General features: G+C 43.9%; 1 protein-coding gene across 2 annotated transcripts in view; it reads right to left on the minus strand.

Moving 5' to 3' along the window:
- The window catches only part of CFAP100 (cilia and flagella associated protein 100), a 32395-nt gene that overhangs the window by 3400 nt on the left and 16726 nt on the right, over positions 1-12269 (minus strand). For both annotated transcript variants that reach the window (XM_075938775.1, XM_006131262.3), the window contains exons 10-15: positions 12025-12217; positions 10053-10119; positions 4001-4152; positions 2933-3068; positions 1896-2098; positions 12-105 (exon numbers count right to left, since the gene is read on the minus strand). In XM_075938775.1, coding sequence (XP_075794890.1) covers positions 12-105; positions 1896-2098; positions 2933-3068; positions 4001-4152; positions 10053-10119; positions 12025-12217 — 845 coding nt within the window. The remainder of the gene's footprint in view (positions 1-11; positions 106-1895; positions 2099-2932; positions 3069-4000; positions 4153-10052; positions 10120-12024; positions 12218-12269) is intronic.

Genomic DNA, 12269 nt, shown 5'->3' on the forward strand with positions numbered 1-12269 from the left:
GCTTAGATTACCTTTTTCTTTATATCTGCTTGTGCTCTTGCCAGAGCCCTTTGCAACCGCTCCTCCTGTAACTGCCTCTGTTGTCTTACTTTTTCCTCCCTCATCCTTTCAGAACAATTGAGCAAAATAGGAGTTAAAATGGTGGACTCTGCAAAGTAGGGTACCTTTTTTACCCAGATTTTCAACAAGAAAGGACAAATCCACGAGAGGTGAATGTTTTGTGATACAGCCTATTTAATTCTTCAGGGAATTCTAAAGCAAAAGTGAAACACTTGAGTGCAATTGATTATTTTCTCTTCCCACTCCCCCCACCCTTATGCCAAAAATCCCCTTTCACTTCTCGGGGGAGATAAAGCATAAGTGAACTGAAGGGAGGAGATCATGCTTTTATTTCTGGATCTGTCCCTCCCTTTCTGTGTGCATCCCCTTCAGCAACTTAACCCCTGTCAAATAGGACTAATGGCACTTTGAGGGATAAATATACTTACTGGCATCTTTGACTTAGTAGGGGTTTGTCCATTTTTTCCTTGCCTAAAATGACTATATGAAGTAGCAGGGCAATGAAGAATCTGTTCCACTGTGCTCTATGCATGAAAAGCACAGAGTAAATGGTATTATGAAATCAATCTGAAATGACAGACTGTCCTGGCTGATTTACGTGAAAAAGGCTTCCTCCCTTATTATATAGCCATTATACTTGACAAGCCAGTGTGATTATTCTCAAAATTCTGTTCTAATTTTAAATCCTTTCATTTAGGGTAACTTCATTTCCTGGCATTTTTCTTTTCTACAGTTGTGTTGGGGTTTTAGATTTTGGATTATTTGGTTTGGGTTTTTTTGTGTGTGGAGTTTTTGTTGTGTGTTTAGCTTAAATAGTGCTCACAATGTGGCATAACCTGAGGAAGGAGATTTTTTGGGGTGGGGAGAGAGGAGGAAGGAAAAGATGGGGGGAAAGAAACGTGTTTGTTACTGAGTTCCTTCTACCACTTCTGCTTCCTCCCTGCAGATCTGACCCAGATGACAATCTGATCACTGGTTCACTTCTTAGGATGTTAAATGATCATCTATATTTAGCTTCTCAAGTCAATGAAAGTGCATCTAATTTTAAAGCAGAAATGTGGTGGGGGAAGAGTATGGCATTTTCTACTAATATTGGGTTAGCATTTTGGCACTTTGCAGAGGCAAAATATTTGATTGAAAACATGGCAATGTCGTTGAATTTTCCAAATACTATACTGGAGAATAAACTGGGATTTCCACACATGCCCTCCTATCTTTCAGCATACTATCTTCACAGGAATGATCAAAATGAAAATATAAATTGAACTACAGAAAGGAGATTTCTTTCTGCCTGATCAGTTTATATTTTGCTGCTGCTAGATATGTTAGTTTTAGAATTAATCATACCAATTATGTATGTATTGATATGTGAACTTTTTAATATGCCTGTTATTTCTTCCTGCTTCACTAAGGGTGTGTCTACACAACACCCTAAACTTGAAATAAGATACACAATTTGTGCTATGCAAATTGCATATCTTATTTCAAATCCATTTTGAAATTTGCGTCTTAAAAATTTCAAAAATAACATCCTATTTCGAGACCTCTCTTAACCCTTATGGAATAAGGGTTACCGGGATGCTGAAATAGCACTCCTGTTATTTCGAAAAATATTTCAAAATAACGAGTGGCTTGTGTAGACGTGGGGTAGCTATTTCGGGATACCAGAGGTATCCCAAAATAGCTGTGCAGCGTAGGCATACCCTAAGAGATGCAAGTAGTTTCACAGACTTCTATTTTTATCTTTGGAGTTTGAAAAATGTTAATGTTGAAATGATGGTGTGATCTCACCTAAATAGGAGTAGTACCACAGCCAGAGCAGAATTTCCTCTTACCTCATCCTTCGTTCTTTTTCTTTAGCTTTCTCTGCCTGCTCTATCTTTGATAGAGGGACTCTCTCCAGACACTCCAGTAGGTCATCTAGTTGATGCTCTATGACTGTTAGCATCTGCAGGGTTCCCAAGTTGGCCTCGTTTTCTCCAATGCAGCGTCGATAGACATCTGTCACCTTTTTGTTCAGGCTCACCAACATTTTGTCCTGGAGACGAGAGGCAAGTTGGGCAGTCCTCAGCTGCTGTAAACTGTCTCAGCCCCTAAGGACCTGCCCAGCAAAATCAGCTTCACCCCAACCAAAAAGCTGAAATTAACATTTCAATTCTCTTAATAGCATTTGTTCCTCATCTCATGTTTTGACTGTCAGAATCTAGCTCCATTGTGTTGCATAAATTGCAAGGTTCGTCCCCTGGAGGCTAGTCTAATTTGCCCACAGAAGAGAGTCACACTTTCAGGCTGGGTCCAACTCAATTTTATTGCTTGCAAGCAAGGTTCGGCTAAGAAGCTCAGTGCTCAAAGCAAAGCCGACCCTGGGCGTTGGCTAAGCATCCTTTTTTATAACTTTCTTGGACTTCCTTATCTAACTTGGTATGTCTTGATTTGTTAGCTTAGCTTCATGTTGCAGCGTTATTGGTTAGCATACTTCAACTTTATTCCACTCAGTAACGACCACCAGTATAGCTTACTTAAGCAATTAACAAATTTCCCTGACTCATGTAGTACGTGCAACCTAGTCTTTGAGAAATGGGTCTGAACAGCTAGTTCCTCTTTTTACTACAGCTTCTAAAACATGTGCAATCAGCTAAATGATACGTGCTGTTTCAAGCTTAAGCAATGGAAGGGGGAAGAAGCACACTTAGTTTTTACTACAATTGCATGTAGGGTTTTGTGTAGGGAAAGGAATGGTGCTAAAACTTCATGGCTGGAAATCTGAAGTCTTTTTTGGCCACAGGTGTGCGTGACCATGGGAGGAAGGAGGACAGGCTGACATCTCATCTCCAGTCTTTCACTTCTGTAGGGTCTTGATCTCTGCACATACCTGCACATCTGCTTTGTACTCTCCAAAGGAAAAGACGCGTGCCTTCAGTTCCAGGTCTGCTGCTGTCTCCTCTTCTTTGACGATGGAGGCTTTGAGGGTGGTTGCAAGCTGTTCCAGCTGCTCTATCTCACAGTCCCTTGAGGGAGAAAAGGGAGATATTTTTGTAAAGGATCTTTTTTTAAAAAAAAACACTGCTTTCTTCCAGGGTCTTTGCAAACAGTGGCTATAACTCCTCCAAACACCAGTGGAGCTTGAAGTTTGTGACAGCATTTTCCTCTGTAGGGAGATTGGTTGGTAAATACATTTGTTGAAATTCTATTCCCAATAGCCTAGAGAGGATATTATTTTCTGTGCATTGGGGGTGGGAATTAAATGGTGAAAAGTTTCAATATGTCAAAATAGGAAGATTCCTACTTAAAAAATACAAGAGGCTAATACACATCTGAACCACAGACTGATTATTCTTCATGTGTATTGCAGTTGTGTCTAAATGCCCGACATGAGGCACAGTGTGTAGTAGAGAATCTCTGCCCTGAAAAGTTTACAATCTAAATACACATGGGAGGAGGAATAAAATGCCCATGTGGCTTCCTGTAGAAACACTCTCATTTATACTTGAATTGCTTGTTGATTTCCACGAGAGGATTCTCACTGGAATTATCACAGACATTGTAGTTTATCCCTACGTGGAAGTCCTGTATGTAATGCTGTACAGAACTTTTTGTGCCTTAAATAGTAGCAACATATGGTGAATGATAGGAGCATTGCACATCAATTCCCTAGCTCCCTGTGATTTGGGGAGCAAATGACCAACTCAGAGCAAAAGTCAGAGATCCTTTTGGGCAGTGCATAGACCACTGTCCCAATAGCACCCCCCTCCAATCCTGTGGTTAAAAGGCAGTGCGTTCAATGCAGTTCAGCTGGTTAAGTGTGAGAGAGAGACTTCTTTTTCATCATGTACATAGCTGATACTTCATTTTACCATAGGCCTTAGCGCTAGGATCTGTGGCCAGAGAGACCCCAAGCATTCTAATGATAGAATATATGCTGCCTCTTTCAGCCACTTACATTTTACTTCGCGTGGTGGTGAGAGTATGCCGGAGCTCATCCAAGGTTTCCTCTGTCTCCTGGGAATTCTGGATAAGGGACAGGTTCTGTTCTTCCAGCTCAGTGAAAATATTCAGCAGTTGCTGGGGATTAGTAAAATATAACTCTGGCTCCTGGGATGGAGAATACAGAATATGCGTGGGCATATATCTTGTCTGGTGATACTAATTTACCAACTTATTATGTGAGTGCTGAAGTTTAGTCTGAACTTCATAGTGGCAATGTATAGTTATTATTACAGAACATAGCTTGTGACAGAGAACAAGCCAGGTCATCTGTCCTAAAGAATTTACATTGTAAATAAACAAAAGCAAGATGGTTGCTCAGGCAAGAGAGAATGTGGGGATTTTTAATGGCTGAGAAGATGGGAGAAATCATCCCTTGGAGTGTAGGGTTTTACAGGAGAGAGGTCTGGTTGGAAGGGCATAAGAGAAGTGTTCCAGTAATAAGGTTCAGCCTAAAAGAAGGAAGGCACAAAATTGAGAATGAGAATGAATATGAAGAGAATGGGTGGAGCTATCAGTAGGAGCAGAGTTAATCTAAGGAGGAGGTTGAATTTGAAGGTGTGAGGGACACATTGCCAAAGATGGGATTTGAGGACTAGGGGTGAAGTTGTCGCTGCAGAGGAGGACTGCTTTCACAGGAGTGCTGGACAGATAGAGGAATGCATTTGTTTACCTGGCTTCTTGCTGTTTTGTTCTTATTACACAGGTTGGGTTGGACTGCCTAATGCCTTTGTGTAGCCCTGCTGTAGAATTGTGTGAACAACCAGGCAGTTGTTTGTGGCTCTTTACAGACCCCCCTCCCCTCCCAAGCCATCGGTGCTACTCCTGTCTCAGCAAGATTTCTTACTGCCTTTCTACAAAGTTGACTATTTACCTCCTCACCATAGGGCTACGTCTACACTGCAGGCTTCTTGCACAAGAATGGCTGTTCTTGTGCAAAAACTTGCGGAGCGTCTACACTGCACGCGTGTTCTTGCGCAAGTAAATTTACAGTAAAGCTTTGGAACAGAGAGCTTCTTGCGCAAGAGTTATTCCTCTCCCCACAAGGAATAAACCCTCTTGCGCAAGAAGGCAGCGTGGACGGGCAACAGGGGTTTCTTGTGCAAGAAATCCCTATGGCTAAAATGGTCATCAGAGCTTTCTTGTGCAAGAGAGCATCCAGAGGGCCAGGGATGCTCTTGCGCAAAAGCACATGGCAGTGTGGACACGCTCTTGTGGAAGATCTTTTGCACAAGAACTCTTGCGCAAAACAGTTCTTGCGCAAGAAGCCTGCAGTGTAGACATAACCTAGGAGTTTAAACAGTGCAGGATTTATGCACAAGCTAAATAAGATACATTTTTAGGGCCTCAGATTATGAGAGCCTCTAAATACAAAAAATAATTACTAGTTTAGTTGCATCCTTGCCTATGTACTGGTATATAAACAAATATAAAACTTTATTATTTCTATTTTTGTTTTCCTTCCTGTTAGAATTATACACGTTTTAGTAATGATAAGGGACTCTTAAACTTGACACAATGAGGCTAATGAGGAATGAAAGCAGCTGTGGGTACTTCAGAGGTGGTGTTATAAAGAGGGAGGGCCTGTGACAAGACTGGGGGGGTTGATTCTGATATCTGAACCCTCCCCCCATCTCCACTTCTCATTTCTCCATAGAAGGGCAGCCTGTTAGAGCAGGTTCTGGCCAGACAACTGAGTTCTAGGGCTCATTCCCTTTTAAGATCTAGGCATTGTAGTTCCCCACCTGAGGCATGTGACTGAGAGGAGCCATGTGAGTGAGGCTGAAAGTGGGGCCTGCTATAAATGAGGCAGCTTGCATCCTGAGCTTGTCTCTGGCCATTGTTGTACTTCAGCTGCCCATCCCCACCACTGCCATACTGCTCCTGCCCATTGCTTACTATGCTGGGTGGGGGAGGCAAAAGAGGGAGAGACTGATGTCAGGGTGTCCCCTCCTCTTATCTCTGTATCCCATCTACACATAGCAGTGTTAGGCCTCAGAAATGGGGTGGGGCAGAGCAAGGCCTCAAAAGAGGCAGGGAAGGAGGTGAAGCCAAGGGTATTTGGGTCTGAGGTAGATCCTGGATTGACTTACATCCAAAAAAGAGAGCTTGGAGACCACTGTCAATTGGAAGAAGGTTTATGTAGAAATAAGCCACTTTTAAACCAAAGTAAATGTCCATGCAAAAGGTAACTAAACTGATGCAAGTATATGTGTGTGTGTACAACCCCTCTATAGGAGATATCAGACTGAGGCAAGCCATGAGCTGGGGTTCTTCACAGAGGACCAAGGCAGTAGGTTACTGATGGCCTGCGAAAGTCTGGTACAGGAGAGGAGTGGCAGGGAGAGGGTCTAGAGACAGGCATTTAGGAAGTGACCCTGGGAAAAGCAAAGCAGGGTTGAGGACCTAGTGGAAGAGTTTGGGCTCCCTCATTGGGTCTGCTGGAGGTTATGCTGCAAACAGAGGAAGGAAGCTGTGGCCCAGAGAACCCCAGATAAAGTAAAATGTGTTGAGAGCACTAGGGAAGGCTGTGGTCCAGCACTGAGATGAGATGAAAAGATTCTGGATCTCTTCATTTTGCCTGGTCTTTGTTTACAACATAAAGGAAGGACTTGTTTGGGCTAGAAGATTTGCCTACTTAAATCACCAAAATATCTAAGCAACCAAGTGCCTGATGTGCTGAGGAAATGAAAAACCAAGGTGAGGTGAATCTGACAGATGCAGAATGCCATAGCAGACCAGGTAAGAAACCACTATGTCCCAGTAAAAAACCCATTATACTCTTCCTTTCTTGACATTCACTGACTTCACCTCCCTCCAGTAAAGGAACAGAAGGTCCTTTACTGCCCTTCACCATCTTAATTATTGCTCCTGATGTCCCCAAGAGTGAAGGTTAGGAAAGTAACAGATTAAAGACAGCTGCTAGCAATAAGCTGCCACCATAATTGGCCCTGCCTAGATGAGGAAAGGTCATGAATGCAGTTGAGCAAGAGCGTATCAGAAATGCAGGGTCTCTTACACAATGATGGCTGACTTTGGAACAGACTGCTGTGACAGCTCAGGCCCTCCCACTGCTCTCAACTCTCCATTACCTCTTGGGACCATATATCATGGACGGCTCCTAGCTCTCACATGATTTTCTCCTTGGAGAGAAAGGGGTGTGTGTGTGTGAGAACTGCACATGACAAAGACCAATCATATGTTATAATGCCCCCTGGGAGGCACTTACCTGCAGATCTATGCTCTGAAGGTTGATCATCTGGCATTCGATTTAGCAGGTCTAATATAGACCCATAAATTGAACGCTGAGGACAGCTCTTGCCTGTGTCCGGTACTCCTCCTTTTGTGAGGAGCATGGGAAGTCACTTAAGGTAAGCAGACTCTAGCTATGCATTTTGGTAACTGGAGTTGTGCACCTTATACCAACCTTCCTGATGTAATAGGGTATGTCTACAGTACAGTGTTATTTCAAAATAGCTTAATTCGAAATAATGCATCTACACACAAAATGCATTTCGAAATAGCACATCCACACTGAATAGACTCTGAATCGCATTTAAGGCTGGCCTGAACCAGTTCCAGCAGAATACCAGGTCAGGACTTACTGTGTGGGGCTGCTGCTTGAGGCTCTGAGGTCTGTGCTAAAAGGGACCCCCCCGGACAGCCAGTTCTCAGGTTTCCCTGCTTGCTTGTCTATCTCAGTGAGGGACAGAAAAGCATTTTGTCTCTGTGTGCTCTGGTTGCCCTCACTCGGGACACCACAGCACTCTGCAACATGGAGCCAGAGCTGCCCCTGGGCACTCTGGTGCTTCTCTTGTACACGTTGCCGTGAGCCTGGCTGCACTTTCTGCAGGCTGCCATCCAGGAGGTCCATCGGGGGGCTGTCAGTATCCAGGGAGCCCTGCAGCAGAGCTTCCACCCTGAAGAGCACTAAGAGCCTCCCTGGTCTGCCCCACTGGGAGCTCATGCCTCATTCCTCCCTCACATCCTTTCACTTACCCCTCCCTAACCCCTCTTGCTGATGTCAAATAAAATACATGTATTTTCATTAACACAAATTCTATTTAACAAACTGGGGAGGCAGGGGAGGGGGGAATGAAACTCTGGTGAGACAGGGAAAGGGGAAACCTGGAAGGAGGGAGCTGGCAGGGGGAAGCAAGGGGAAAGGGAAGCTCAGGGCTGGGGGTCTCACCGGACCAATTTGATTGTCATGCAAACCTGCTCCTGGGTTCACGTGTGGCCTTTGGTGGCCAGGCTGGCAGCTATCCTGCCATAGACAGCCACGTTCCTCCATCTAGTGCGGAGATCATGGACGTTGAGGACATCCCCCCCCCCTCCTCCCCAAGCCTGAATAGGGTCCACGATCTCCACTCTGGCCCAAGAAGACGCCCGCCTTCTCCAGGCCCTGGCAGGCTTCCGGGAGCTGGCAGACTGCTCCGGGGGAGCAGTGAAGGGCTGGCTGGCTCATGTTTTGGGGCCACTGGGTCAGGGGCAGTGACTTCTGGCTCTGGGCTGGCAGGCTTAGAGCTGGCACAGACACTGTGGCCAGAGTCAACCCCTTTAAGGGCTCCGAGGTGGGAGGAGAGGGGAAGGAGAGAAGTGTTCTTGGTTGAGGCCACAGTGGCCACCAGGGCACCCTGGGAAGGCTGGAGGCCCCCTATTTCGAAATAAGTGACTACACTGCACTTATTTCAAAATAGCTATTTCGAATTTGGCGTTATTCCTCGTGGAATGACATTTACCAAATTCGAAGTAAGCGCTCCACTATTTCGAATTTATTTCAAAATAGCAGTTTGGCTGTGTAGATGCTAGTAAAAAGTTATTTCGAAATAACTTTGCTGTGTAGACATACCTATATAGACCAGGCCTCAGAAGCTGCAAGGGGGGGTGGCGGGCATGAGAACCTGAACAGAAGTAGTTGATTTTTAGATCAATTTTAGGATGGCACGCTGTCAGTAGAAAAAGGAAGTACAAAGTAGCTGCAGCTACTGACAAACTTTCTGGGAAAAAAATACTAAGGGGGTGACAGGATCTGATATCCTAAATCTAAAAGGGCAGTTATTAATGGTGCACATTTGGTCTGCTTCTTGCTCCACAGGGTCTTTATTTTTAAAGAGGGATGGAAACATCACAAATGTCTCATTTAATAAGATGACGTTAATCTATGGTCTATTGTGGTATAACAGCCTTTAAACAAACACAGTGATGCACTTCTCTATATAGGAATACTGCCTGGAACAAGTCTGGGCAGTGAATCAGCCTGCATCAGAGCACTACAGTTTGAAAATACCTCTTCATTTAGCAACAGCCAAGATTTTCAGTACTTAAATTGCAAGCGGGCACTGTGCTTTGCGTCTAAAAAAAGTGTGTGAAGGGACATCTTTTTTTAAAAAGATGGAGGTTTACAAATACAAGTGTGCAATTGTACACCTGCTTTGGTGCAGCAGTTACAACAACTGCAGGCACAACTGGCCATTTGGATGACTAAATGGTCATTTGTGCAATCGTCAATTCTCATATGTAATTGCAGCTTTGAAAATGTTGGACTTAAAAGAATAGCTGTCAAGCAGGATTTTGCTTTTTAATCTTTGCCTGTTTTAATGACGGATTATTATGAAAGATGAGACTTTAAAAATCCAATATTCAGCATTTGTGGCTTTTTTTTTTTTTTTAAACTCTGCTCCCTCAATTTCATTTTTGTCTCCAAGGAACCAGTTTCCATGCTGTTTTTTTGTTGGGTTTGCTGTATTGTAAGCAGCATGAGGAGCAGATGTTTAATATATTGATTTGGTGAAAATTAAAGACCTCTATTTATAGCTGTTAAAATGTCACTTCAATTTTCAACTTAAAAAAATAACTTTATAATAACTAAAACCTTAAACATATAGGCTGTGTCTAGACTGACATGATTTTGCGGAAATACTTTTAACTTTTTTCCATTAAAAGTATTTCCGCAAAAGAGTGTCTAGATTGGCACAGATGCTTTTGCGCAACACAAGGCTACTGACCTCTTCCTCCTCCTCATAGTCAAAGACTGTATTCTCCTTCTCCTCTGTTGATGAGACTGCCATGCTCCTGAAAAGACATTTCCAGTGACAGGCACTTACACAATCATTTCTGTAAGCCATATTAAAGATGATGTGAGCAAGTGTACTAGGATTCTGGCTGCTAGATAAGTTAATTACAACGGCAAATTATCTCTGGTTATAGCTGTAAATAGTGGGCAATTGATATTTCTTTTGAACAATCCCTATCTGCTTTTAAATATTAACTTTGAATATTCACAAGGCCGGTGCTTATTTCTCGTTTAGGAACCCCAGACATGGAGCAGGCCCCAGTAGACACGCTGCTGTACACACAAAACAAAAAGATGGGCCCTGCCCCTACAGAACTGACAATCAGTTGTTGCAGAGTGATTGCCACTGGTATCAAAACAGATAATCAAGGACCAAACCCCCTGATTTTGAATACCCCCAGAATTCAGTGGTGTTTAGGATCAGGCCGTGAATCTGAATGTGGCAGCTGAGCTCTGTTGTCTATAATTGGTTGAATCAAGGGCTTGATCAGTGGGCAGTGAAGCAGTAGTATGCACGGTATGGAGTGGTTGTGTATGTGTGTGCATAATTGCAGCAGAGTTCCTAGGCAGAGGGATTTCCACACAGCCAGAGCCATCTGCAGAGTCTACATCTCTGCTCCCTATACTCTGTGCACAGGAGAGAAAGTGGGCAAAAGTTGAAGGCATGGCTAACTAAAAGTCCTAAGCATGATCCTCAGCCCACTAATGAACAGTGGAGCAGTTTATTTTGCTGCTCCAGTGAGGAATAAACCCCAAATGCACAATGAAGAGCAACAGGGGAACAGACATTGGACGGGTGTGGGCAGCAGGCCCTTCTCATCAGACCTTGTTGCTGCTGCTCCATGCATTCTCTTCCATGTCCTCTTCCTGTCACAACAGAAGAGCTCCAAATCTTGCCTTCAGATCACCCCTTTGGAGGAATTTTACAAATGGATATGGATCCTGACTTTGGGGATTGGGTCTCTTATTAATGGCAGTATTCTAAGGCCCCCACTTCTGTTAGCTACTATGTGCTGACAAGCACAAGATGAGGCAAGTTGTCCCTTTTCATCTCATGGGAATTACTCATGCAAGTGCTGCCCATTGTAGGGGTCTCAAAAATGAGCGACCAGAATATTTTTCAGCTGGAAGAAATGGGAGCTGCCCTCAAAACAATGATTTTACCAGGAAGCTTTTAATTAGTGGGGTACTAGAGCCAAGGTTCTCTTCCCTTAGGCAGACTGGCAAATAATGCCTCAGTTACCCACACAAACAAACAGATAGCAAACACTTTGCTGCCCCAGGCCACTGTTTGCTTAGCCTGCATGGTACCTTGTCTATACTCCCTCCTTCCTTCCCCTACCTTTTTGCTTCTAGGTAACTGTGGTTACCGGGAACCCATGTCCACACCTAGTACAGGAAGCATTCTACTTGCCTCCCAGCACACACTGATTAAATCTTTGACTAATTGTAATACTAATGCACATGACATATAATGAACTCAAACCTACTGCAACTCCATTCCAGGGGGAACAGATGTTAATAGTTGCATTGTTTCAACATACCACGGTATGCAATGACAATTTGGCAGAGAGCAACACCTCTGCCCAGAAGGCAGTTTAGTTGTGGAACAAATGCCTTTTGCTCTAGAATACCACTGTGTGTTGGCCTGAGGAAATGAATGCTTTAGCTAGGTGCTCAGCCAGCGTGTGTTGGTGTGATATTATAGGGATCAGTGGGACTATGCCAGTGTACAGCAACTGAGCATTTTGATTTGTTCTAATAAGAGAGCCAAAAGCATGAACTGGATGCTTTCCCTAAAAATGCAAAAGGCAAGTAATACTCACACATACCTGTAGCTCTCATCTGATTGACAGCTCTTTTATATTTACATCCAGCGCCTTCATCGGGTGTTTCATACTTACTGTCGTCTTAACTGCTGGGCTTTCAAGCTTTGCTTTGAGAGGTTTTTGCCTGGCTTGAGGGATTCCTTTCTCTGCATGATTTGACTTGGTGGTCTCAAATCAGACCCCGCCACAGAGAAATCAATACTCTGATGCCCTGTATAGCCAAGATAAGGCAACTTGCCACGTTTGGTCCGGGGCGTTGCATCCTGGCCTGAACACAAGAAAATATCCTTAGAAGGCAAGGCTGGGCACATTGAGGAATG

Source organism: Pelodiscus sinensis, chromosome 11, assembly GCF_049634645.1.
Source record: "Pelodiscus sinensis isolate JC-2024 chromosome 11, ASM4963464v1, whole genome shotgun sequence".
In the NCBI taxonomy this organism is placed as follows: domain Eukaryota; kingdom Metazoa; phylum Chordata; order Testudines; family Trionychidae; genus Pelodiscus; species Pelodiscus sinensis.